General features: G+C 41.9%; 1 protein-coding gene across 1 annotated transcript in view; it reads right to left on the bottom strand.

Annotated features, from left to right (window-relative positions):
* Positions 1 to 27,826, bottom strand: part of sec14l8 (SEC14-like lipid binding 8) — a 54,761-nt gene that overhangs the window by 25,682 nt on the left and 1,253 nt on the right. Inside the window, exons 2-5 of the mRNA XM_039772273.1 lie at positions 22,458 to 22,533; positions 10,971 to 11,014; positions 5,720 to 5,782; positions 2,124 to 2,312 (exon numbers count right to left, since the gene is read on the bottom strand). Coding sequence (XP_039628207.1) covers positions 2,124 to 2,312; positions 5,720 to 5,782; positions 10,971 to 11,014; positions 22,458 to 22,533 — 372 coding nt within the window. The remainder of the gene's footprint in view (positions 1 to 2,123; positions 2,313 to 5,719; positions 5,783 to 10,970; positions 11,015 to 22,457; positions 22,534 to 27,826) is intronic.

Below are 27,826 nucleotides of genomic sequence, written 5' to 3' on the forward strand. Positions count from 1 at the left end.
CTTGGAAACTGTGGCAGATCACAGAATGTTGTCCAGGCTTTGGTCTATTATTGAAAATGCTAATCAGCCACTTCATAGTGTTGTGGTTGGACAGACGAGCGTTTTCAGCAGTAGATTGACTAGCATCAAGTGCTCCACTGAACGTCACAGCCATCAGACTTTAGAACTCCTTTCCTGGTCACTCACCCACACTTTATTACCCTTTTTCTTTATTGGATATCCAGGAACATTTTTTTCAAGTACTTGAAATGTGCGTCATACTATCTGTTCTTGTGCAATAAATTGTCTGCTCTTCACATGAGAATAACCTCATTTGTTCTCAGAATGTGAAATATTAACTAAAGATGCAACACTCTGTACTTTAGTTTGATACTGTACTTACATTTATTATACTTTATTTATATTGACATGATTACTTTTATATGTGCTCTTAGTGTAACAACTTTTTCTTCTGTACGCTTTAGATAGATAGATACTTTATTAATCCCAAGGGGAAATCCACATAAACATACAGTGCAGCGCTTACAGTTAAGTGTTTTGTCCTACATGTTACTTAGCCCACAAGACACACACACAAGGTACGCAAGGCCTGGTTTAAAACCTTGTGCCCTCTACGCCTTACACATGGCAAGGCTGGTCACTAACTGAAAATAATGTTAAGACAGAAATAGCTAGAATATACCAATTAAATTAAACTTATGCTGGTTATAAGAACCTCCCATAGATTATGCACTATCATTTATGTATCTTATGTAATAAGGAAATCCATCCATTATCCAACCTGCTATATCCTAACACAGGGTCACTGGGGGTCTGCCATAGCCAATCCCAGCCAACACAGAGCGCAGTGCAGGAAACAAACCCCGGGCAGGGCGCCAGCCCACTGCAGGGCGCGTACGCAAACACACACACCAAGCACACACTAGGGACAATTTAGGATCGCCAATTCACCTCACCTGCATGTCTTTGGACTGTGGGAGGAAACCCACACAGACACGGGGAGAACATGCAGACTCCACGCAGGGAGGACCCGGGAAGCAAACCCCGGTCTCCTAACTGTGAGGCGGCAGCGCTGCCCACTGCGCCACCGTGCCGCCCGTAACTAGGAAATGGCTCCTTACAATTGTCTTTACTGGTTATAGGTCTTTGTGTTTCGGTTAGCGTTTCGATTTTTGATGTCGTCCTTATCATTCTATACATACTGTCTTGCCCCAAGCCAGTAAAGCCTCTTGATTTCACATTACGATGTCCAACTTTAAAGATTTATTCCATACATTTCTGTGCAGTGTTTCTTAAACTGTGAGTCGTGACCCATTTTGGGTGATCTGATGTCTGACCTTGGGTCGCGTGGAGTGGTGAATTACAATTGTACGGAGTGAGAAAGGGTCACAAACAGTTTTATGCAGAAAGCCTTGCGATGGGTCTCCCAATAGGCGAATTCGGTTGGAAGGAAAAAAAAAAGTTTAAGCACCAACAATTATATGGTTTTGAGACTCAAGAAATTCAAAATGAGGTTTGATTTTGTCTGGAACCTGTTTTGAGACCTGTTGCAACACCATTTTTGTTTTCCATTTAGGTGGCACTGTGTCAAGTTTCTGCTTCTACCGTCTCCACGGAGATCTGGCACAGAATTCTCCAGGGTGCGTTCATTTTTGTGACACTAATCTCGCAATGATACGAAGGTCATCCTCTGCCATTTCTAGGGTATCCTACCTTGATGGATAAACCATGTTTCGTTTTGCTTCGCTTTATTTAGTCTTTCTGTTGTTTTTTTTTAAAGCTCTGCTATTGTTTTTGACTCGCATTTTGGCCTCCTTGGACATTGGACTTGCCTTTTAGCCTGTTGTTTGACTTCTCCTGGCCATTTTTATTTCCATTCTACTGTGGCTTGTGAGTAAGTATACCCGGTTTATTTCTTGATTGCATAGTTTTGACCTTTGACTTTCCCTGACCATATCTTTTTACTTCTGAATAAAACTCCTCAGATTCATTCTGTGTCACTGTCAGTGGTGATTACAAAGAAAAGCCTCCTGTAAACTAACAAAGAGCAGAGTTCTTAATAGTAAGAGCAATCAGCACTGGCACATTAGTAGTAGTAGGAGAAGCTTTTCATTCTTGCCCACCTTTTCGGTCTGTAGCCGGCACTCCTTCTGTAGCCTCTCACAGTCGCGCACCTTGGTTTTGAGGAAATCCTGCTTGGATGCAGATAGCAGGAGCCCTTTGGGATCCAGGGGGCCTATAACTTCAAACCAAATAGGACATCCATCCCGATCGTGTCCACATAACCCACCCGAGAGATAACGCTCAATAACCTGCAGGATCAAAGAACAAAATACTGTAAAGCAAAGTGTAGGCAGCAATTCTATTGTTATTGTCGTTGTACATATCCAGCAAGACCTAACGTAAATGAGGTGCTATAGAAAAACAATATCAAATAGTAAACATATTAAATATAAAATAAGCAACAAAGCAGTATTTAAATAAAATATAAGGGCAAATATAAAGCAGTGATCACACTGAAAGTACTGTCTGAAATAAAATGATTTCAGCAGTGATTCATTTGTGATTGCTTTTAATCAGTTCATTCCCCATATGTTGGATTATTATACTTAACAGACAGCCATGCTAAGAGGACGCTAAGTAGTAGAAAAGAATAGTTCTGTCAAAAAGGGGTCTAAGAGTGATTTAAGACCCGCTCCCAAACTCTGATTTATTATCCGTAATCCCCACCCCCTTTGGGGTAGATATGTCATAATTTATAACCCCTCCCATTTTGGGGGAGAGGCATCAGAAGACACGCCTCTGCCACTCCCCTCACCAAACCCTGCCCAAGAGGTGTGTCTTTGTCTCCTCTAATAGCCTATGGGGTCAGAGGGGTGTGTTGCAGCAACCTTCCAAGACAGGAAGGGAAAGAATGTTATTTTTTTAATATATATATTTTTTTCTTTATAAAGATTGTTATATTTTATATATATATATATGGAAGAGAAGGTCTGCAATACGTTTTGCATATTTGCAGCTGGAGATCCACAAAGGGAGAAACTGAATCACGTACCATAAAGTAGTTTTTATTCCTGAGGTTTGAGCTTTGAATCTTGGCTATCAAACAAGAACGCCATCAACATACATTTGAACATAAATCCAGCATATGTAAACTTAAGAAGAACACGTTCATAATAAACTAAACTTTACAACCAATACCCCCCACCCCGCTCCTGATCACACTGGCTTACCCTACATAATTTTTGCAGTCTAAGCATCATCCTCTGATGAAGGCCCCTGGAAGGGGCTGAAAGATCAGGAATAAAAACTACTTTATGATACATGATTCAATTCAGTTTCTCACTTTCTGGATCTCCAGCTGCAAATATGTATATATACTTTGTGTGTGTATATATATATATATATATATATATATATATATATATATATATATATATATATATATATATATATATATATATATATATATATATATATATATACATATATATATATATATATATATATATATATATATATATATATATATATATATATATATATATATATATATATATATATATACATATATACATAAGGCGCACGGTGGCGCAGTGGTAGCGCTGCTGCCTCGCAGTTAGGAGACCCGGTTCGCTTCCGGGTCCTCCTGCGTGGAGTTTGCATGTTCTCCCCGTGTCTGCGTGGGTTTCCTCCCACAATCCAAAGACATGCAGGTTAGGTGGATTGGCGATTCTAAATTGGCCCTAGTGTGTGCTGTGGGTGTGTTTGTGTGTGTCCTGCGGTGGGTTGGCACCCTGCCCAGGATTGGTTCCTGCCTTGTGCCCTGTGTTGGCTGGGATTGGCTCCAGCAGACCCCCGTGACCCTATTTGGATTCAGTGGGTTAGAAAATGGATGGATATATATATATATATATATATATATACATATACATATACATATACATATATATATACATATATATATATATATATATACATATATATATATATACATATATATATACATATACACACACATTTTTTTTTACACTTTGAGCTTAATTTATAAAACTTTTTACTAAATTAATGTTTCTGCTGCTCAGACATTCTAGAAACCAAGCTTATTTGCATTTCATTGTTTGAGCGTTACAGTCTTGCATTTTAATCTAGTTATTTTGTATTGTTGCACTGCTTTTTGTTTAGCGTTATAAGGTATGTTAAATGTATGTTGATTTTTCTATGCACTTGTCACTGTAAGGACTGTAATTTTGTTCAACCATATACTACAGTATGTATGTGGATGAATGACAACAAAAGTTGAGTTGATTTTCTTTTACATAGGAGCATTCACAAGGCCTTCCACCCTGTGTGGTTTGAAAGTCCCAGTGATATTGCTAAAAGGATAGATTTTTATACAGTCCAACCAAAATAAAAAAAAAATCTCTTCCCGCCTTGTGGGTGGAGCGATACACCCCTCTGACATTATAGGCCATTAGAGAAGACAAAGACACACCTCCTAAGCAGAGGTTCAGTGTGGTAGTGGGGGTGTGGCTTCCAGTGCCTCTCCCCCAGCAGGGGAAGGGCTTAAAGGTCATACATCGTGACAGATATCTACCCCACTGGGGATGAAGCTGAAGGATCATAAATTGTGGTTTGGGGTCATAAATCACTCACTACTGGCCATTAAGCACTCAACACTCAAAACCCCAGAATGACAAAGCAAAAACAGGAGTTTGGGAATTTTTACAGATTTATTAAAAATAAAAACTGAACTGTCCAATTGACACAAGAATTTGGACCCTATGCTAGTTAGGAAGCCATGCTACACAGAGTTCAGTTCAGTAATGGCTCTGGGATAAAAACTGTTTGTAAGTCTGGAGGTGCGTGTCTTTATAGCCCTGTAGCATTTCCTAGAAGGCAATAAGGTAAAAAGATGGTGGCTGGGATGGGTAGAGTCTTTTAGGACACTTGTGGTCTTGTGGGGGCAACGTGTTCTAAAACAAAATGTCCTCCAATGAAGGTAAAGGGTGGCCAGTTATCTCCTGACCCTTTGCAACTGTACAAGTCACAAACCATACTGTAATACAGTATGTCAGTGGAGCAGTGGTCAAAGGGGGCACAGTAAGTCTCCGCAATGAAAAAGTAAGGCCATTGTTCTGCCCTTTTAACCAGAGCACTGGTGTTACTTTTCCATGTCAAGTCTTCTGTGGTTTGTGTTCCCAGAAATTTGAAGCTCTCTCCACAATGTCTTCATTGATCTTGAGAGCAGAAAAGTCCACATGATGCATTCTGAAATCGATATTAAGTGTTATTTTCCGTGTACCACACAGATAATTTGCAGACTTCATAACCTGTCTTCTGTCTCATCCCCATGTGAGGTTAACCCTAAGACTGTTGTGTCACCTACAGAATAAATGATCGCATTTGTGGGGTGGACAGAGGTGCATTCTTGAGTGTACACAGTGTAATGGAGAGGACTAAGCACCCAGCCTTAAGGGGCCCCAGTGCTGGGTTTCAGGCTGGAAGGCCAATAACAGCCCAGTCTAATGAATGAATGAGAGGTGGAGGCCTTTCTCTGTCAACTTGGAGACAAGCTGTTTGATTGAGTTTTAAAAGGCCTTCGGGTTAGGAAACGGGTTAGAAAGAAGACGAGTAGCTGTGAGAGGTTCTCAGGGTTAGGGAACCGGTTTCTGATTCTCACGCTTCCTACTGACGCTTGAAGAAGAACACTTCAGACCTCAGGGGGCTGCCACTCTGTCAGGATCGTGTCTGCCTTGATGTACTTCCGGAATTCAACATGCTGAAAAAGAAAGAGGTAAAGAGGAATAAGAACCCATTTGTGGGATTCCATTGGCCGTTTCACTCATCCCCCCCATTGAAACCATGTGCAATACACATGTCTGGAGACAGACAGAAGACGTTTATCCAAAATATTACATCAAGAAAATGCGGTTGAATAAATAAAGAGCAGGTTAGCCTCCTTCTCATAGGAGTGCTTTATCGATTTTAGGCTGTGAAGTTTTTGCAGAGCATTCAGAGAGTTGTTGGACCTCTTCACTTTTTACACATTTTGTTATGTTGCAAGTCGTTTAAATTCTCTTTTTTGCCTTCTCATTAAACAACACTCAATACCCCAAAATGACAAAGCAAAAACAGGATTTTAGGAATTTTTGCAAATTGTACACTGAAATATCCCACTGGTATGAGTATTCAGACCCTTTACTCCACACTTCATCCAAGCCCCTTTGGCAGCCATACCAGACAGTAGTCTTCTCGGGTGACGTGACAAGCCTCACACACCCAGATCTGTGGATTTTCCGACATTCTTCTCTGCGCAGACTCTCGCGCTTTGTTAGGCAGAATGGAGACCGTCCATTGACTGCAATTGTCAGGTCTCTCTGGAGACGTTTGATTGGGTTCAAATCCAGGATCTGGCTGGGAAACTTGAGGACATCCAAAGAGTTGTTCCTAAGCCATTACTGTGTTGTCTTTGCTTTGTCCTGTTGGAAGTTGAACCTTCGGCCCTGTCTGAGGTCCAGAGTGCTCTGTGCAGGTTTTCATTAAGGATATCTCGGCGCTTTGCTCTGTTTGGCCTTCCCTCTACCCTGTCTAGCCTCCCAGTCCCTGCCTCTGAAACACAACGCCACAGAGTGATGCCGTCATGGCCATGCTTTTGGAATGGTTTTGACGTGACAGGCTTCACACACCTGGAGTTGGAGATTTTCTGCCATTCTTCTCTTCAAATCCTCTCAGACTCCGTTAGGCTGGATGGAGACAGTCGGTGGACTGCTATTGTCACGTCTCTCCAGAGATGTTTGATTGAATGTCCTTGAGATGCTCAGCCAGATTCCAGATTTGAACCCAAAGAGCTGACACTAAGTGACTCCTGTGTTTGTCTTTGGTTTGTGACCCTTTGTCCAAGTTTGATGTCCCTTAACCTAAACCGTTGTCACACACGTGCGCATGGGAGGCAGCCAGAAGGACCAAAAGAAGGTAATTGCACGCCAGGCCAGGGGGTGGCGGGGTGCGGTAAACCTTTCTCTTTTATATCTGCAGACCAGAAATTCTGCATGATTCCAACATCGTCACTTCTGGCTTTGGCCTAATGACATCTCTTCCTGTTTCTGACTATGAGATCGTCACTTCCGGTCCTGGCCGCATGGATGTCACTCTGGTTCTGGCTACAAGAATCTCACTTACGGTTCTGGCCCCAAGAACTCGCTTACGGTTTCGGCCTCCCCTGTTGATGTCACTTCCTCTGACCTGCTTTAAAAGCATAGCAACCTCCACTCATGTTCAGCTCTGTTTTAGACTCAACCTGTAACACTTCTGCGTTATGTGGAATATGGCTGGCAGCTTCTCCCGGCCAATAACCCCAAGCCGCCAGATGGAGCCCTCCCTGCAACATGGAGGTGCCCTTAATTCCAGCAGGGCAACATGGACATTGGAGTCTTTATTCACAGCCCTGCTGGATACCGTGGGAGCCGACAGAGGGCACTGCAGGGAGGCTCAAGGACTTCTATTTGCCTTATAGCCTGGAAGTACTTCCCAGTTGAGGGGACTAGAGATGGGAATCGAAAACCGGTTCCCACTGTTTCAATTCCTTGGAATTGTTTGCCATTTTTGCAAACGATTCCCCTATCGATTCCAGTCGCCTCGAATGACATCACCACGTTGTGTAGCGTCATTTACCCAGCAGGAAAAATGGCGCCTAAGCGGCACAGATGCTCAAAAGTTTGGTTATACTTTACGAGAAAGGATGACAACAGGGCAACTTGCAAAGTAGATATTTCATCAAAGGGAGGGAACACTACGAATACGCAAAAGCATTTCCTCACAAAACACGTGATAACCTTAAATGAATGTCGTGTTTTTGATCCGCTCCGGACTAGTGAATCTCAACCCAGCAGCAGCGGTAACGTTTGCATGTCCTCTCCCGTTAATACGGCAGGTAACTAATCAACTAAAATTGCATATTATGTTAGCGCGCTTTGCCTTATTGCAAAACCTGCTATTACTGTGCATTGCATTTAGATGACCATGACGAGAGAGACAGACAGAGTCTGGCTGGCGCAGATGCTGGCAGTTCTCGCTGCAGTCTACCGGTAGCTTCTCCTTTCACAGAGGCGGGGAAAAGTAAAATGACACAGGCCAGGATAGACGAATGTCACCGAGCAGTGACTAAGTTTGTGGTAAAAGGCTTGCACCCATTTGCTACAGTAGATGTTCAGAAAGATCACGTATCCATCCTGAAAAAGCAGATATGCTTATATTTCTGCAAAAGAATTGTTAATTCTCCATAGTTGATGGTTGCAGAATTGCACAGTGCACAGTTCCATTGGACTTGAGTTGATTGTATTTGTTGCTGGCTGATGTAGTTTTATTTTTGAGTGCTCAGCTCATCATATATACTTTTAAAAAGGAGAGTGTAAATGTTACTGGACATTCTTGTGTAATTGCCACAGAATAATTTTATGTTATACTTTGTTATTGCTACAGAAGAATATTTATTTTATTATTATTTTACATTTACAGTTTTTTTTCTGGTGACCCCGTGGCACCCCATCGAGGAGCCGTAGGCTGTGGCTCTCTTAAGATCTCACTGTTGGGTTTGTAAGGTCATGCTACTCCGACATTTCTATCTTTTTCAAAGATAAGATATAAAACAAAGTTCTAAGCTAATCGACCTGTGTGTTCTCCTTTTTTAAAAATAAAAATCGATATGAGAATTGGTAAAGAATCGAATTGTTAAACAGAATCAAAAATGGAATCGGAATCGTGAAAATCTTATCAATTCCCATCCCTAGAGGGGACAGAGGAAATGACGTACTTCCGGGCTGAAGAAAAAGTAGTTTTCACCTGACCCAGAAGTGTTTTAAAGTCACATGAACTGAGGGACAGAAATACTTCTGGGTCAAGGACTTTAAAAAGGACTGTGGGAGATCCCAGCGCTGAGCCGAGTTGGGAGGAAGGGTGACTGAGCTGCTGGGAGGTGTGGAGGAATTAGTGATTGTGTATTGGATTATTGATTTATTTGAGTATAGTGGAGGCGAAGGGGCTTTGTGCACTTTATTATACAAATAAAATTATTATTTGGACTTTTATCTGGTGTCTGGCGTCTGGTCTGAGGGTTCAAGGGGACGACCGTCACATTTGCCAAATCTCAGTTCTTGCAGCCTTATTCAAGTATACGGGTGGCTGTCCTAAACCTCTTTTGGTGTCACGGTCCATTCATCTTATGCTGTTTATACTACACGTAAACCGCACTAACCCCTGACCGTAACTTCTGCTGTGAAACTGCAGGTGACGTTTGGTGCTGCGTCTCTGCGGCTCTGCGGTTGGATATCATTGGATAAAATGAACTGAAATGATTTTAACACAAGGCTGCAACATTACAAAATATGAAAAAAAGAAAAGGGGCCTGAGTACCACTGAAGTGGTTTTAAAGTTGCCTCTTGCTTATCGTAGCTGAATTTACCCAAAATTACTAAAGTTCCACGGCTTTAGTTTACTTTAAGCACTGGCTTGATGCGTTGAAATGATGCCATAGACAAAGTATCTTCGTTTTTAAAAGCTTTAGCAAAAATGAAAAGTAAAACTGTTCACACAAAATATAGAGAAAAAGTTGGTATTGCAAAGTAAAGAGAAATTCTGGTTTAAGAAAAAATATGTTCAAGGCTTGTTTCTTTACGTTTTCTAGTGCAGTCAAACCATTTCTGAACGGTCCGAAAACTGTAAGCTTATGCCACTTAAATACTGTAAACGGGTCTTGCAGTTCATGCTAGCAATGGGACTAATTCTAAAACACTGTCTTAATTAAAACACTGTATAATAAATATCTCTCTTTATATATATATATATATATATATATATATATATATATATATAAATATATATATATATATATATATATAAATATATAAAATCCAACATCTGTCTGTCTGTATGTCTGCTTTTCACGAGAGAACTTCTTAATGGATTTAAATCGGGATTTTTTCTATAATTTGCTTGAACATTCCGGTTGATTTTGTGACTTCTGTCATCACGCTAAGTATCATAGTTTGGTTGTGGCACCGATTTATTCATGCAAATCTGAGAGACAGGCTGTGGGCAGAGGGGGGCGGGGCCCTTTTCACTCACACGCCACCATCCATTTGAGTCACTTGACCTCTCGCCACGTGTTGCCTCCTCTGAGATGGTGATATCTGTTTGTTCAGCAGACATTATCATCTACAGATTGTTAAGGAGTAACGTTTGATGATTTTGAGAGAGAGATGTTTTAGGGGGTAGCTGCTCATTGGCCACGTGCTCTTCTCCCCGCGCAGGGGACGCTCTCCCGTCAGAGCTAAACACGATCATATACAGTGGCGACATTTCACTTTAGGGTATACCTGCGTTCCGCTTGGCCAGAGATACCTTGCCAACATTTTACATTTTTGGCAAAGGGGTCACAGCTACATTCTCACCCACTGATAGCAAAACCAAAAATATTGTATATCAAGAGGCCCACGGATATGAAAGCTATCAATATAAATCCTTCTCAATATAAATTATTACATTTAAAAAAAAAAAATTTGTATTAAAGTTTGTCCTGTTTCACTACTATGCAGGTGGAGCCGCGGTGGGCAGCTAGTAGCTAATGTGATTCTATCTAATTTATGGGGGTCTGTGGCTATGAAAGAAAATTAAATTCTGTTCAAATTAAGCAAACACTAATATGAGTTTAACTTAAAACTTGAACTTTATAAGATTGGCTCTTACACTTATAGTCAATAAATGATTAGTTTTGGGGGTGTCAGTGCTCTCTGCTGTCCATAAACATCTGTACCCACTGCCATGAAGACAATAACGGCACTGTTTCCGTGAATGATCTGCACAGCGTAAATCTGCCACTGCCGCCGCAGTGCATACATCAAAAAGCAAGGGTGAGGATTTAAAAAAAAATGTAAAAAAGAGGTGTTTTAAGTTGTAAGCGAAGCAAATCTTACCTTGCGAAGCATTGCTTCCGATTTTTGAAGGTTAAAATTCCTGGCTGTAAAATAAATAAGGACATAGATATGTTAATTCGGCGTGCATATTTAATTCTGTTCACTTTATTTTTGCCTCACGCTCTTCACTGAGTGCAGGGTAAAGGAGCTTTACAAATCAGTAATTGCATTTATACTCTGTACACGTGACAATAAATGTCATGTTTCAGGGTTTCTCTCCCTGGCTGGGGTTCAAAGTCCTGTTTCCTTGTCTCCTTTGTTCACTTTTTTTTCCTTTTATCTATGTTAACGTTACTTTTGTTCATTAACTGCTTTGTTGTCAGTGCCTGCGTTATGTTCCAAGAGACGGGACCACCGGCCAATCACCACCAGGGACTGTCCCCTTCACCCTATAAATACGGAAGGGTATCCCATAGTTCCTGGCGGTTCATTTCAAATGCGCTTGGGAGTTGCGGTGAGTACTTGAGTGTTGTTTCTGTGCTTTTGATGTTTACTAGATTTTTGAACCTGTGCTCTGTTTTTGGCTTCATTTTTGGATTCTCAACTAGGAATCTGTTTGCCTTGGGTTGCCCTACCTTCGCAGGCAACTTCTTTTTGTTCTTCTTGTGCTACAGAGCATTTGTGTTCAAAATTAATTTTTTTTATAAAGATTAGGGGGCTTCGCTCACCAACCACCATGTTTGTTTTTCCAGATACACACTTTTAAGATTTTTTTCTTTGAATTATTGTTATTTCATTAGTTTCACTTTTATTTCAGAGCTTCGGTAAAAACAATATTTCGAATCTTTCGAGTCCTAATATGCTGATTCTTTTAAATGAGGTCCGTGAGACATGTTTAATGACTTTGTACCATAATTCAGGATAGGTTTCACTGTTTGGAATTTCAGCACAGACAAAACCATCTACATCATCAGTAGATTATATTTTTTTTTTGCAAAGGAACCAATAAATGCATGTGAGGTAAACCCCGTTTTTGAAATTCTCTGACTTAAACTTCAAAGCCTTGCAATATTTAAATACTTCTGACATATCACCTATGTCCATATATTCGATCTCTATTCGCCTTTTCGTTATTTCTCAGAGTAATAATTTCTCTTAATTTGTGCTAATGCAATCTTTACTTTCTTTGCTTTGACACTGTCATTTTTTTCTGCTTTCATATTCTGTATCTTGCTCTGCAAGTGTTTCGCGCCTACGTTTTTTCTGAGTCTTTTGAATCCCAGTTTTCATTATCTCTAATCTCCTCTGCATGTGTTTGGCCCCCTTGTTTTTTAACCTCTTTATGACATTTTACTTTGTTTTCTACTCTGTCTTTTATTTCTGACCTCGCTTTGTCCTGTTTTTTTTCAATGACACCTGGTCCGTGGTGATTATTTTCCCTTTTTCGAGTAATAATTTCCATTTGTTTGCAATACTGCGATCTTTACTTTCTTATTTTTATACTTTCTAATTTTCCTTCTTTTATAATCTTTAACTTTTTCCACATGTGTATGGCGCCAACGTTTGTGAACGTCTTCATGAAGTTCTACTTTGTCTTTTACTCTCTGTCTTTTAATTCTGAGCCTGACTGGACCTGCTTTTTTTCTTCAATTCCACTTGTTCCGGGATGATCATTACTTTCCTTATTTTCTGAATTTGCACCTCGATTATTCTTTTTTGCTCTTTTTTCTCTCCAACACTTTTGAGTCTCTTTTATTCGCGCTGCTCTTTCTTCTTCACTTAGTCGTCTACGTTTCATTTATAACGTATTGTCCTTATACGCTTTATATGTTGTGACAGATAGGGGCACTATCGCTCCCTTGAACCCATGTCCACGACTACAGACACCAGGTAAAAGTCCAATTGTTGACTTTATTAAATTGCCACAGTGCACAAAGCACCCTCTCCTCCACTATTCTCATACAAATCACAATACTCAATAATAATCCAATAAACAATCCTCTCCGTCTGGGAGCTCTCACAGTCCTTTTATATTCCCTGACCCGGAAGATTTCCCAATCCCAGTCCATGTGATCCTGTATCACTTCCGGGTCAGGTAAAAATGGCTTTTCTTCACCCCGGAAGCCCGTCGCTCTTCCTTTGATGAACTTCCGGGTCATAGGGCACAAATAAATCTTTGGTCCTCCCTGCAGCTCCCTCTTGCGGCCCCTGTGGTATCCAGCAGGGTCTTGTATAAAAACTACATAGTCCATGACTCCCTGCTGGTCTTCGGGGCACCTCCATACTGCAGGGAGGGCTCCATCTGGCGGCCTGGGTTGTATTGGCCAGGATGACAAGCCGGCCACATCTCACAATGTGCCGAGAGCCCTGGATCTGAGTGTGCTCAAAGCACGTCTGAATGTGTTGTTTGCTGCCCGTGCTCTTATTTAGTGGTAAGTAGGGGTTGTCTTGCAAGAATCTCGGGTCCTGGGTCAATCTCTTGGCACAAAGTCTCATATTTAAGATCCCCGTGAGATGCTCCTTGGCCATTCTCTTTTGTCTCGCGGGTCTTTTAAGTGTCTTCCATGATTTTAACTCGTCTCCTAGTCTTTCTCTTCCAGGATTTATTTTTATAATATACTGTAGAGATTATTCAAGGCCTTTTTAGTGTCTAGCCAGCGTTTTTGATGGTAAATCCCCTTTAAGTAAGTAATTTTGGAAGTACTTATGGGACTTATCTGCTTTAATGACCCATCTTATATATAAATGTCTACACGTGGAAGTGTGTGTGTCTGTCTCTCTGGCCGTCCGTGAAGTGCGAGGCTACAGCATGAGGCTCAAAGAAAGCAACTCTGTCACCAAAGTGAAACTGCTGAGAAAAGAGAAACTCGCTTAGCCGCTGATAGACAACGGAGGCGAACATGTCAGCAAAACGAAACCACCAAGGAAAAAGAACCTCACTTAGCCCCTAATACACAACTGATGCGATTGATTAATTGATTGATCGAAGTCCAACCCCAGGCTTACACAGCTATTCTTATACATAAACATCTACGTGTGAAAGTGTGTGTGTCTGTCTGTCTGGCCAGGAAGTGCGAGGGTACAGTATGAGGCTCAAAGAAAGTGACTCTGTCACCAAAGTGAAACCCCATCGCCACTAATACACAAGCAAGGCGAGTACATCGGCAAAACTAAACCTCCGAGGAGAGAAAAGCTCGCTTAGCCACTGATAGACAACAGCGGTGAGCATGTCGGCAAAAAGAAACCGATGAGGAGCCGCTAATACACAACCGATGCAACTGATTGATTGAAGTGCCAGAATCCATAGTTTCTAGAAGACCGGGCTTTTTACAGCTCAGGCTTACACAGCTAGTGTTATATATCAGCGTCTACACGTGGAAATGTGTGTCTGTCTGTCTATCTGATTCGGAAGTGCAAGTCTACAGCATGAAGCTCAAAGAAAGCGACTCTCGCCAAAGTGAAACTGCCGCCGCTGATTCACAAGCAAGGTGAGCACATCGGCAAAACGAAACCGATGAGCAGCCACTAATACACAACCGATGTGATTGATTGATTGAAGTGCCAGACTCCATGGTTTCTAGGTGTCTGGGGTTTTTATAGCACAGGCTTACGCAGCTAGTTAAACATAATGCATAAAGATAATGATTTCCTTAAACACGCAGTAAAACAAAGCACCGTCTGCATGATTGATTTGATAAGGTGCCATCAGACTCTGGAATGACCTACCGAAATTAATCAGGTCAGCTGACGCCATGAATTCTTTTAAAACTCATCTGTTCAGGAAGGCATTTAGCTCTAATTGACTTTATTACCCTTCTCTCAGTTTACCTCCATGTCAAGATGTCATATAACCTGTGTGTGTGTGTGTGTGTGTGTGCGCTGGACCATCAATTGTGTTGTCTGTTAGGCTTTTTTTCTCTGAATTTACTGTCTTAACCTTCTTTATTTATTTATTTGGTTTGTACAATGCTATATACTATATATCCTGCCGTTCTTTCTTATATTCTGTAAGTGCTTTGAGCATGGGAAAAGAGCTATATAAATAAAATGTATTATTATTATTAATATTACACGCATGTTAGGGATCAAACTAAAAGAAGTGGTACTTCTGGGTGCAGCTGGCAGCAGAATTGGCTCAAAATTGATGGTGTGAGGAACAGTATCTGAATTGGCTGGTGTTAACAATGGTGTCCAGCAGGGGGCAGTGGTGGGGCTGGTGCAATTTTTAATACTTATAAATGATTAGGATAGGAATTTAAGTGACAAGGTGGTTAAGTTTGCCGATGATACCAAGATAGGTGGACTGGCAGATAATCGAGAATCTGTTGAATCATCACAGAACTTGGACAGCAGCAGACAGGCTTAGGCAGATTTGTTGCTGATGAAATTTAATGTCAGGGAATATAAAGTATTAGTACACATAGGAAGTAAAAATGTGAGGTTTGATTACACAATGGGAGGTTGGAAAATAGAGAGTCCACCTTATGAGAAGGACTTAGGAGTCGCAGTGTTAGTATTCAGAAGCCATTGAGAAGGCTAACAGACTGTGAGGTTATATAGCGCCTTGATGTGTGGAGTACAAGTCACAGGAGGTTCTGCTCAGGCTTTATAACTCACTGGTGAGGCCTCATCTGGAGTCCTGTGTGCAGTTTATGTCTACACAAAGACTCCGCAGCACTCGAGAAGGTCCAGAGACGAGCATCTGGGCTGATTCAATGGCTACAGGGGATGAGCTATGAGGAAAGATTAAAAGAGCTGAGCCTTAAGGAGATGAAGAGGAGGAGACCTGACTGAAGTGTTTAAAATGATGAAGGGAATTAGTGCAATGGATCGAGATGGTGACTTTAAAATGAAAACATGGGGACACAGCTGGAAACTTGTGAAGGGGAAATATTGCACAAACATGAGGAAGTGTTTCTTCGCACAGGTTACAATACGCAAGCTTTCAAGGCAGCTCAGACCCTTTTTTTCAGGCAAGTGGAAGTTTTTCTTCACACAAAGAACCACAGACACATGTGGTAGACTTTAGGGGCTTTCAGAACTAGGTTTGTAGAATTACGTGAATAGATCTGGCAAGCTTTGTTGGGCTGAATGGCCCGTTCCTGTCTAGATTGTTTTGTTTTTGTAAATTTAATTGGAAATTGAGAAATTCCAGTCTACACTCAATAACCTACAATGATAAAGTGAAGACGGGTGACCAGAAAGGTTTTGCAAATTTATTGAAATTGAGTCCCTCGGTGTGTTTAAGAAGACCCTCTTTTTCGCTGTATTTCTGTCTGTTGGGTTTTTGTAATGTAGGAATTCGGAGCTCCTCACTTTTGGTGATCCGTCTTGCCCGGTCACACTTGTTACCAAACAGTACCCCAGACTGGTGTTTACTTGATTGTGTGCGCCATTTTTTGTAAGATGTTTTGGATTAAAGTGTCTGCTAAGCAAATAAACATAAATGCAGATTCCTCTTTTATGCCATCTTTACCTCAAGCAGAATGTTACTTGGAAATAGCAGGGCACCAAGAGACCCTCGTAGCGTGGAATTCTAATCGTAACCAAACATTCAAAATTCCCAGCAGCCCACAAACACTGAATTTTAACCAACTATCGCTTAGACCTGCTCATCAAATTCATCAATTAATCAATAATCAAGTGTACTGTATGGCACGTTCACAACACACACAAACATAGTGTAGCAATGAAAAAGGTGACAGCTAAGGGCTTTTCAGAATAAAGTTTGCAGAGCATAACCTTTCTAAAGATTTTATGCTCGTCTCTTATCATTTGATGACAGTATTTGCAGCGTTCCTCCTTGGTACCGTTTGGAATTTGCCCACTCTATTTACTTTTGCTAATCTTATCGATCTGCTTGGGACAGTGACCTTTGTTTTTAAATCATGTCTAATCTGATAATCTACTGTCCCGTTAAATTGACTTTCCTTGTCACTCGGACAAAAGGCAGCGCAAAAAAAATGAGAATTTGGGGCACACAAGCCTATTAGCTTTTAAACGCCATTTCATGACCAGCCATTTTTATCTTTACGGGGTCAACTGGCACAGTCATGCACTGCTATCCTAGGACGGGTGCCAGTCTATGCACACAGCAGGCCATTTTAGAAATGAACCTGGACTCGCACCCCTTTGGGACGGACGTGAACACCAAGCACAGACATGTGAGCAAGACATCTATCCTGCCGAGAAACGGACAGCTGAATTATTTACCGAGCTAGACCAGGAGAAATGAGTGAAAATTGGGAAACAGAACAAATAAAAATAAACCAAGCCATCAAATTGCAAAAAACAGGTAAAGCGGTCAAACCAAATGCACAATAACAAAAGATTTCTTCTTTTTTTTGGTTTTATTATAGGCACAGATCGGATGAGCAAAGGGACCCCCAGCCAACTTTGTATCCTGTGGCACCGATTATTCAAGGAAGGAACACACCTAGCAAGGTGCCAGCAACAGCTCTCAAAATGGCGGCGTTAGAAGGAACTCAAGAATAGCGGTCAGAACGTTAGAAAATGCCAAACGAATTCAACAGCGAACCCCAATCATGTCACAGTCATTCAAGCCATGAGGCCATGAACCAAAGCAACACTTATAGGCTGCCCACCAGAAATCTGTCACTCTTCATTATAGGTAACACCAGTTAATGTGTACACTGTCATGTGATATGCAGTCCGTTTAGAAAGCATTCAGACCCCGTCACTTTTTTCACATTTCGTCATGTGGCAGGCTCCTGCTAAAATTATTGAAATTATTTTTATCCCACAACACCTCACAATGACACGGTAAATAACATCCATCCATCCATTATCCAACCTGCTATATCCTAACTACAGGGTCACGGGGGTCAGCTGGAGCCAATCCCAGCCAACACAGGGCACAAGGCAGGAAACAAATCCTGGGCAGGGCGCCAGCCCACTGCAGGCAAATAACAGGGTTTTAAAAATCTGTATTTGTTTCAGTGACAGCTGTCATTTTCACCTGTTAAACCTGAGAGAGGGTGGACTCTAGCAAATGCTGTGCCCTGATTGGTGAATCTTTGGCCATCAAAGTGCCACATTTATAAGCAGACACCACACATCAGTTTTAGAGGAGGAATTTGAAGCTTCTTCAATTGAACTAGCTGCTTCATATAATACATGTACTTATTTGGCTGACACCGTTATCTTAGATTAGATCTTCTTTTTCTTTCGGCTGCTCCCGTTAAGGGTCGCCACAGCAGATCATCTTGTTCCATATATTTCTGTCCTCTGTATCTTGTTCTGTCACACTCATCACCTGCAAGTCCTCTCTCACCACATCCATAAACCTTCTTTTAGGCCTTCCTCTCCTCCTCTTACCTGGCAGCTCTATCCTTAGCACCCTTCACTCATTATACCCAGCTTCTCTCCTCTGCACTACACAAACTGTCTCCCCCTCTCCTTCCATACCATGGCTGTCCCAGCCAGAAAAGGATCTCAGTATTATTCAGGTCAGGAATGCCAGTATCCAGGTGGCATCCCTCAAACCCTGTAGAACATGTGGGGGAGACCAGACGATGGCAGTTCACATACACTTCCCCTACAATCTAAAAGAGGTGGAGAGGATCTGCCAGGAAGAATGGGAAACATACAAGCAATGTTCCCTCTAAGGAGTAGCATATAGTGAACAAAAGACATTGTTTATGAACGACATTTTGTTTAAGCCAAAAATTTATGAGCACCAATTTTTGCGATAAGTACGAGCGACGCCATCGGAATGAGCGATCGTGCGGGAAGTATGAGCGACGCTCTGAATTCGTGTGAGCGATCGCTCACGCGCTCAGCTTAGAGGGAACATTGCATACAAGGTCTATAGTGGACATCTAGGACCATCCTGAAAGATAAAAATCATCATCTTTATTCTGCAGACCTTGTATTAAACAACTTTAATCTGCCTCTATTAGAACAACTTCTTCTTCTTCTTTAAGCTGCTCCCATTAGGGGTCGCCACAGCGGATCATCTTCTTCCAATCTTCCTGTCCTCATCATCTTGCTCTGTTACACCCATCACCTGCATGTCCTCTCTTACCACATCCATAAACTTTCTATTAGGCCTTCCTCTTGTCCTTTTCCCTGGCAACTCTATCCTTAGTACCCTTCACTCATTATACCCAGCATCTCTCCTCTGCACATGTCCAAACCAATGCAATCTCGCCTCTCTGACTTTGTCCCCCACCCGTCCAACCTGAGCTGACCCTCTAATGTCTTCATTTCTAATCCTGTCCATCCTCGTCACACCCATGCCACCTCCAGCTCTGTCTCCTGTCACCGTCTCCAGCCCATATAACACAGCTGGTCTCAATACCGTCCTGTAGACCTTCCCTTTCACTCTTGCTGATACCCATCTGTCACCAATCACTCCTGACACTCTTCTCCACCCATTCCACCCTGCCTGCACTCTCTTCTTCACCTCTCTTCCACAATGCCCATTACTCCAAGTATTTAAACTCATCCAGCTTTGCCAGCTCTACTCTTTGCATCTTCACCATTCCACTGACCTCCCTCTCATTCACACACACCAGAGGGTCTCCTACAGATCCCGGTGGTTCAGTTTCGAATGGGCCTGGAAGTGGGGAGCTTACTTGTGTTTCTTAGGAATTCTGTTCATTATTATTGGATTGCGGACATTTCCACTTTTGACCTTGCCTTTGGAATCTGTTTTGGTGCTCGTTTGATTTGGATTACCTTTGCATTTTACCTTTGTGCTCCGCGGAGCTTCATTTTGATTGTAATAGTTTTCCTAAAGAATACATCTTTGGGGTGCCACGGTGGTGCAGTGGTAGTGCTGCTGCCTCGCAGTAAGGAGACCTGGGTTTACTTCCCAGGTCCTCTCTGCGTGGAGTTTGTATGTTCTCTCCGTGTCTGCGTGGGTTTCCTCCCACAGTCCAAAGACATGCAGGTTAGGTGCATTGGCAATCCTAAATGGTCTGTAGTGTGTGCTTGGTGTGTGTGTGCCCTGCGGTGGGCTGGCACCCTGCCCAGGGTTTGTTTCCTGCCTTGTGCCCTGTGTTGGGTGGGATTGGCTCCAGCTGACCCCAATGACCCTGTAGTTAGGATATAGTGGGTTGGATAATGGATGGATGAATGGATCCATACAAAAGCCTTAACGCTGGAATTAAGGGATTGCTTTTGCCAGGGTTTGGCTGTTAAGGTAGATGTCATGGTGGATTTAAAAACAAAGTCCCACATTGTGAAGGTGTTAGAAGGGAGAGGCTTCTAATTTGAGAGAATATTGAAAAAAAGAGAAAGTAAATACCATGTCCATTACAGGATTGGAAAAGGAAGCAGTGGTTTAGAAAGAAAAGACGTTATCCTCTTCAAGAAAGTCAGACAAGGCACTCTGTGGTTGGTGACTCAGAGGTGTTTTATGTGAATGTATCAGGATACAGTTCTTCTAAGAAAAATAACCAGGTCAGCCTATGGACCACCTGGCAGCTGCTCATGTACCACCAGTGGTCTGTAGACCAACTTTGAGAACCATTGATTTAGAGTTATGTGTTAAAGTGCAGAAGTGAACAACTTGATTGGAGAACCTGAATTTTGTTTTGTTAAAAAGAACATACCAGCTGGGTAGTCATCATTTCCAGGCACATTAAATTATCTTTATTTTCTCCCAAAAGTTATCATGTATCATTTTAAGAATGTTCCACATAAAAATAATTTCTCCAAATATATTTCACTTAGAGGGTGGCATGGTGGGTAGCGCTGCTGCCTTGCAGTTAGGAAACCTGCAGGTTTGCTTCCCGGGTCCTCCCTGTGTGGAGTTTGCATGTTCTCCCCATGTCTGCGTGGGTTTCCTCCCGCAGTCCAAAGACACACAGGTTAGGTGGATTGGCGATCCTAAATTGTCCCCAGTGTGTGCTTTGTGTGTGTGCGGTGGTCTGGCGCCCTGCCCAGGGTTTGCTTCCTGCCTTGCGCCCTGTGTTGGCTGGGATTGGCTCCAGCAGACCCCCTTGACCCTGTAGTTAGGATATAGCGGGTTGGATAATGGATGGATGGATTTTGTTTAATAAAGATTTGTTGCTTGCCCTTAGTACTGGCTGGGGTTTGACAGTGCTATTGCCCTATGCCTTGAGATTTACTACAAATGTAAAGTGCCCTATAAATAAAATGCATTATTATTATTATTATTATTATTATTATGCTTTGGAACTCTTTGGTGTTTGTAACTTCTAGTTTACAAGGCATGAAAACCCAAATCAAGTATTTTTTGTCAGAATGCGGATAAATTAGAGTCACAAGTGCTGGATCTTAAAGGTCGAGCTCATGACAATGCGTGTCACACAGTCCCACGGAACTCTGGGAATGTTGCCGAGGCAGCAGTTGACATTCCTGACACAAAACAGCAGCACCCGTGAACAACCCAAAATGGCATTGGGGGAAGTCATCAATAACAATATTCAATTTTCAAAGGAAGACAGACAGCGAAAAACTAATTTGAAAATTAGATTCCCTTTACTGTATTAAAAAAAAAAAAAGAACTAGTTTAGCTGCACGGATTTTAAAAAAGGAGAAAGAGAAAGGTGCAAAAAATATAGTCATTGTAACAGCAGGTGGTGTCAAGAAATAATGACATTGTTGGGAGATGGAGTCTCAAACATGGCAAGAAGGACACCAGGCCTCTCAAAATAAGCCACCAAAGCATAGCCATAAGTCGGCCAGTCCCCCAAATTCTACCTCCAGGCTTCAGGCTAGGGAGGCCTAAAATGGAGAACCTGTTTTAAAAGTTGAAACATTCAACGGAACTGCTGTGTTTCTTGTAGTTTGTGGTTAGATCCCCCAAGAGGCGGGGGTCACCCTTACCTTCATCATTAGGGATAATGCACCCTGTCCTTTATACTCTGGCCAGAACAGCAAGTCGGTGCTTTTCATTCTGCTGTGAGTCTGGCACCACAAAATAGCAAAAATGGGCAAGGCCTTCAAAAAGACCCACAGCAAACGGGCTAGAAAACTCATTTGGGTGGACACCCCCTCCACTTGTTGACTCCATCACTCCTTATAATGTCAAGTACTTTTATAGGTAAGAAAATGCACTTATTTAGAAATGCAGCAAATTGATAGCACATAGCATTTCAGTTCCCATCCAATTCTGCTTGCCTTGGCAGCACTGGGCTCACAGTCCAGCTCTGAATGGGGTGCCAGTGCGTCACAGGGGCCCACTCATGCACACATACACCCTCACTCTCAGGCCTTTTTGGGATCACCAACTCATCAAATTTACAGGAGAAAGAAAACCCACCCAGACATGAGGAGAACATGAAAACTCCACATGGACAACATCCAGAAGCAGGATTTGACCCTCTGATGCTTGATCCAGGCATCGCTTATTAAACAACTCAATAAAAAGAGTTTATCTTCCATATAAAATTAATATAACTTAATATATTTTATTAATATAAATGTTCTTTACATCGTCTTGCGCCTTCAATAAAGCACCTCTAATGGCTTTATTCCAGTCTACAACAGACCTGACTGTCTTAAACCTCTGGGCTCCATTTAAAGAAGGTTCTAATGACTTCATTTACTTACCTCTGAGCCAGCGCAATAAGAAGTGGTCATGTTGGGCAGGCAGGCTGGGCAGGATGTCTTGAATGTTCTCCCGAAACTAAAATAGAGAAAGAAAAAAAAAAAGAAGAAGATGAGAGCAGAACAGTTGGAAAAGTCAGCTGAGCTGTCAAACATGTCTGCCCAGCCCGGCTAGTTAACCCCAGACGCAGAACAAGACACTCGGCCTGATTGATGTGTGACTCTTATGTCCCCTACTCCTCCACCACTACCTGGAGACAGAATTGCTCAGGTTGCATTTATAAATTTAACTAAACCCTTTGTGAGGGTGAGACCTTGTCCTCGTGTGGTGTCCATGGCTGGCAGGCTATGGATACCCTGAATTAGACTTGAGAATGTTGCACAATGGAATGTGGTTTGTACTGGAGTGTCTGCTGTTGGTGTTGCACTGCTAGTCTGTGGGGACAGGCAGATGAACATTCAATTGGACTCTTTAGAGGCAACAAAAAATCTGAACTTAAAAGCCTTATAACTTACATTTTACCTGAAAACATGTCACAGCGCTCTGGGGCTGCACTGCATGAAGAGCTCTATATAAAAATGAGGTGAATTCAGATGAACCCACAGAGAGAGTGAGAGCAGCACTCAGGTGAACCCACCACCTCTTGTTCTTCCAGAATAAAAAAGTCAACTGCAAAACACAGCAGCATTCAATATGCTGGAAGAAGCCCACCATAGCACAGGGAGAACATGCAGACACAGCAGAGCCTTGGGCAATTGCTGTATGGACCCCGTGTGGATGGCTCATGTTCAGGTTAAGCTGTCAGAACATGCCTAAGTACAAAGAAACCTTACACAGCAAACATATTCTGGTCTACGAGAACGGAGAGTTAGTTAGTTGAAAGGCACTCAGATAGTTAGGCAGATAGATATGAAAGGTGCAATATAATAGATATCAAAGGCAAAAATGATAGATAGGAAAAGAACTATATGATAGATACAGTGGTGTGAAAAACTATTTGCCCCCTTCCTGATTTCTTATTCTTTTGCATGTTTGTCACACAAAATGTTTCTGATCATCAAACACATTTAACCATTAGTCAAATATAACACAAGTAAACACAAAATGCAGTTTTTAAATGATGGTTTTTATTATTTAGGGAGAAAAAATCCAAACCTACATGGCCCTGTGTGAAAAAGTAATTGCCCCCTTGTTAAAAAATCACCTAACTGTGGTGTATCACACCTGAGTTCAATTTCCGTAGCCACCCCAGGCCTGATTACTGCCACACCTGTTTCAATCAAGAAATCACTTAAATAGGAGCTGCCTGACACAGAGAAGTAGACCAAAAGCACCTCAAAAGCTAGACATCATGCCAAGATCCAAAGAAATTCAGGAACAAATGAGAACAGAAGTAATTGAGATCTATCAGTCTGGTAAAGGTTATAAAGCCATTTCTAAAGCTTTGGGACTCCAGTGAACCACAGTGAGAGCCATTATCCACAAATGGCAAAAACATGGAATAGTGGTGAACCTTCCCAGGAGTGGCCAGCCAACCAAAATTACCCCAAGAGCGCAGAGACGACTCATCCGGAGGTCACAAAAGACCCCAGGACAACGTCTAAAGAACTGCAGGCCTCACTTGCCTCAATTAAGGTCAGTGTTCACGACTCCACCATAAGAAAGAGACTGGGCAAAACAGCCTGCATGGCAGATTTCCAAGACGCAAACCACTGTTAAGCAAAAAGAACATTAGGGCTCGTCTCAATTTTGCTAAGAAACATCTCAATGATTGCCAAGACTTTTGGGAAAATACCTTGTGGACTGATGAGACAAAAGTTGAACTTTTGGAAGGCAACTGTCCCGTTACATCTGGCGTAAAAGGAACACAGCATTTCAGAAAAGAACATCATACCAACAGTAAAATATGGTGGTGGTAGTGTGATGGTCTGGGGTTGTTTTGCTGCTTCAGGACCTGGAAGGCTTGCTGTGATAGATGGAACCATGAATTCTACTGTCTACCAAAAAATCCTGAAGGAGAATGTCCGGCCATCTGTTTGTCAACTCAAGCTGAAGCGATCTTGGGTGCTGCAACAGGACAATGACCCAAAACACACCAGCAAATCCACCTCTGAATGGCTGAAGAAAAACAAAATGAAGACTTTGGAGTGGCCTAGTCAAAGTCTGACCTGAATCCAATTGAGATGCTATGGCATGACCTTAAAAAGGCGGTTCATGCTAGAAAACCCTCAAATAAAGCTGAATTACAACAATTCTGCAAAGATGAGTGGGCCAAAATTCCTCCAGAGCGCTGTAAAAGACTCATTGCAAGTTATCGCAAATGCTTGATTGCAGTTATTGCTGCTAAGGGTGGCCCAACCAGTTATTAGGTTCAGGGGGCAATTATTTTTTCACACAGGGCCATGTAGGTTTGGATTTTTTCTCCCTAAATAATAAAACCATCATTTAAAAACTGCATTTTGTGTTTACTTGTGTTATATTTGACTACTGGTTAAATGTGTTTGATAATCAGAAACATTTTGTGTGACAAACATGCAAAAGAATAAGAAATCAGGAAGGGGGCAAACAGTTTTTCACACCACTGTATATAGTTGATAGATAGATGTCAAAGGAAATGCAGTACACAATAGAGATAAATAGATATTATTTATATAGCTCCTCTTGATAGATCGATATTAGGGTCTTTTTTGTAACCTATAAATGGCACATTTGTAACCTGTAGGGCACATTTGTAACTCTAGTAAGGACCTTTTCTAACTTTATGGCCTTTTTGTAACACATAATAGATAGATAGTTCACCGACAAAAGCGCGATAGACATATGCGCCCCGACAAAACCGCGACGGACAAATGAGCGCCGACAAAGCCGCTAACTGGTTTTCGACAAATGCGCGCCGACAAAATCGCGAGAGAGGCCAAGAGAGTGGGACGCCCTTCCTGCAATTCTTCCTACATATGCAGGGCGTATTCTTAAGGACTATCTGCGTGCCGTGCTGATGGCATGCCGTGTCTCATAATATTGACTTCTAAAATAAACATTATTATATATGCTTTAAACTAGTAATTCATATTTAATGAAACTTTCGCGATTTTGACGATGCGTTTTAATCGGCGCTATTTTGTCAGCACGCATATGTCTATCGTGCAAATGTCGGTTTCACATAGATAGATAATTAGTATTTGGTACAGTAGACAGGATTTAGATAGATATGTGAAAGGCACTATATAACAGACAGCAAATTATGTGTCATTATGTGAATTACCCCTTGGGATTAATAAAGTATCTATCTATCTATCTATCTATCAAATGCAAAATATGATAGGAAATGGAACTATATAATAGATATATGGTTGATAGATAGATGTCAAAGGAAATGCACTACATAATAGAGAGAGAGAGATAGATTTTATTTATATGGCACCTATAGATAGATGGATAGATGGATGTTAGGGACTTTTTTGTAACCTATAAATGGCACATTTGTAACTTTAGTAGGGACCTTTTGTAACTTTAGGTTCTTTTTGTAACACTGGGTAGATAGATAGATAGATAGACAGTAAAGGCATTATGCAACAGACAGATGTGAAAGACACTATATAAGATATGACAGGCACTATGTAATAGATATTTAGACATGGAAGGTTCTGTATAATACACAGATATATACAGCCTGATATGGTAGATAAATAGATATTAACACCAAAGGGAACATACAGTGTTTTGCAGTTTTTACAGAAATGATATAACAAACGTTTACTTTTTATCATCACTTGTTTAAAAGCCATAGTTTGTCCCCTCGCACATTACATTTCGTACAATACAAAAAGTCATGTTGGCTGCACTGTAGCGCTTTTGCAGCACGAAAGACGTATCTCGGGTTCGCGTGCTACGCCTGTCCTTTTGGGGTTTGCACGCTATTCCTTTGTTTGTCCGACTGGGTGTTCTTCCAACGTCTCAAAGACTTACGGTGTTGATTAATTTGCGACTATTATTTCTTCTAACCATAGGCTCGCGCGACCCTGATTTGGTTTAGCTGAGAATGCTAAGTGACGATGTAACGCCCCGTTAGTTGTTTTCTCGGCTTTTTTTTCTATTGTGAATGTCCCATTCTAATGTGTATGCCAAACATGACCTTGCAGAGTGTGATATTTCGGAACTCTTAGATCAGATTGTTTCCCACTTTTACGTCGTATTGCCAGATCAGTTAAATGAGAGAAATGACAGGAGGTACCGGTTAGACAGCAGCAGGCTTCTGCACCAGATACCGGCGCGGTGCGTTTAGGAACCGCGGAGATGATTGTGCGCATCGGGGAAAGGAAATGCGTGTACAGATCGTTTTGGCGATAATTGTACACTTTTCTTCCTTTCCCCTTTTTAAATATGTAAGCACTAGTTTAGTAACTATTGTTCTTAAAAGTAGTTTGTCCATTATCGCAAACGTGCGCGTGGTTTTACGGCAGCGACTTCTGTTCTCCCCCACTTTGTACTTGACAATACTGACATTATAAACCGAGAAGCGTGTCGTCTGGGTTTCATCAACTTTATCATCACGTGTTCCTTCTTTGATTGGCTGCTGACCTGAGCCCAGGGGTGCGGGGATAAGCCTGTCGACATCGCTGAGTTCAGATAATAGGCGTGTGCAGGTAGATATACACGCATAGTGTGCAGTCCAAACTTGAAAGTCCAGTTCCTGTAGAGATGACGCCTCGCCATTGCATCACAAAGAAAGTTGCCTTTGGACTGCACTGCCTGGAGTTTCATTTGGTGAAGCACACACTATTAACACAAAGAATCGAAGGACAGCGGAACAATAAATTACATCTTCAGATCCATTCTGAGTTGGCTGGACGTTTGGGAAAACGCGCAGGAAAAAGAGACCCAAGTGGTCTTGCATGGAGTTTTTATGTTCTCTCCTTGTTCGCCTGCGGGTGGCCTCCCACAGTCCAAAGACTTGGTGGTTAGGTGGATTGGTATTATAATATTGACCCCGATATACGTGTACCTGTGTGTTCGCCCTGTCAGGGTTTTGAACCTGCTTTGCCCCGCAACCCTTCCCTGGTTAGGTGGATTTTGAAGATGGATGGATGGATGGATGGTGGTCGTTAGTCAGCATAAGCTATTAACAGCCAATTCGATTAGTCCTAAGTTCGAATCCCGCGCCTGGTAGTTGTCTTTGTGTTGTCTACCAAGCCTGGCTCCATGGGTTCATTTAATAGGCTAAGCCCCCCCCCCCAATTATTATGTTGAGCCCACCAAATTCAATGTCGAGAACAGTACATTGTTAGTTGTTATAGTGTTTTGCGACTATATCTCACTATGCCCCCCTCCAACCAACCCCATAATTGCAGTTGCCCCCGCACCATTTTTAGGG

This window comes from Polypterus senegalus, chromosome 12 (assembly GCF_016835505.1).
Source record: "Polypterus senegalus isolate Bchr_013 chromosome 12, ASM1683550v1, whole genome shotgun sequence".
Classification (NCBI taxonomy): domain Eukaryota; kingdom Metazoa; phylum Chordata; class Cladistia; order Polypteriformes; family Polypteridae; genus Polypterus; species Polypterus senegalus.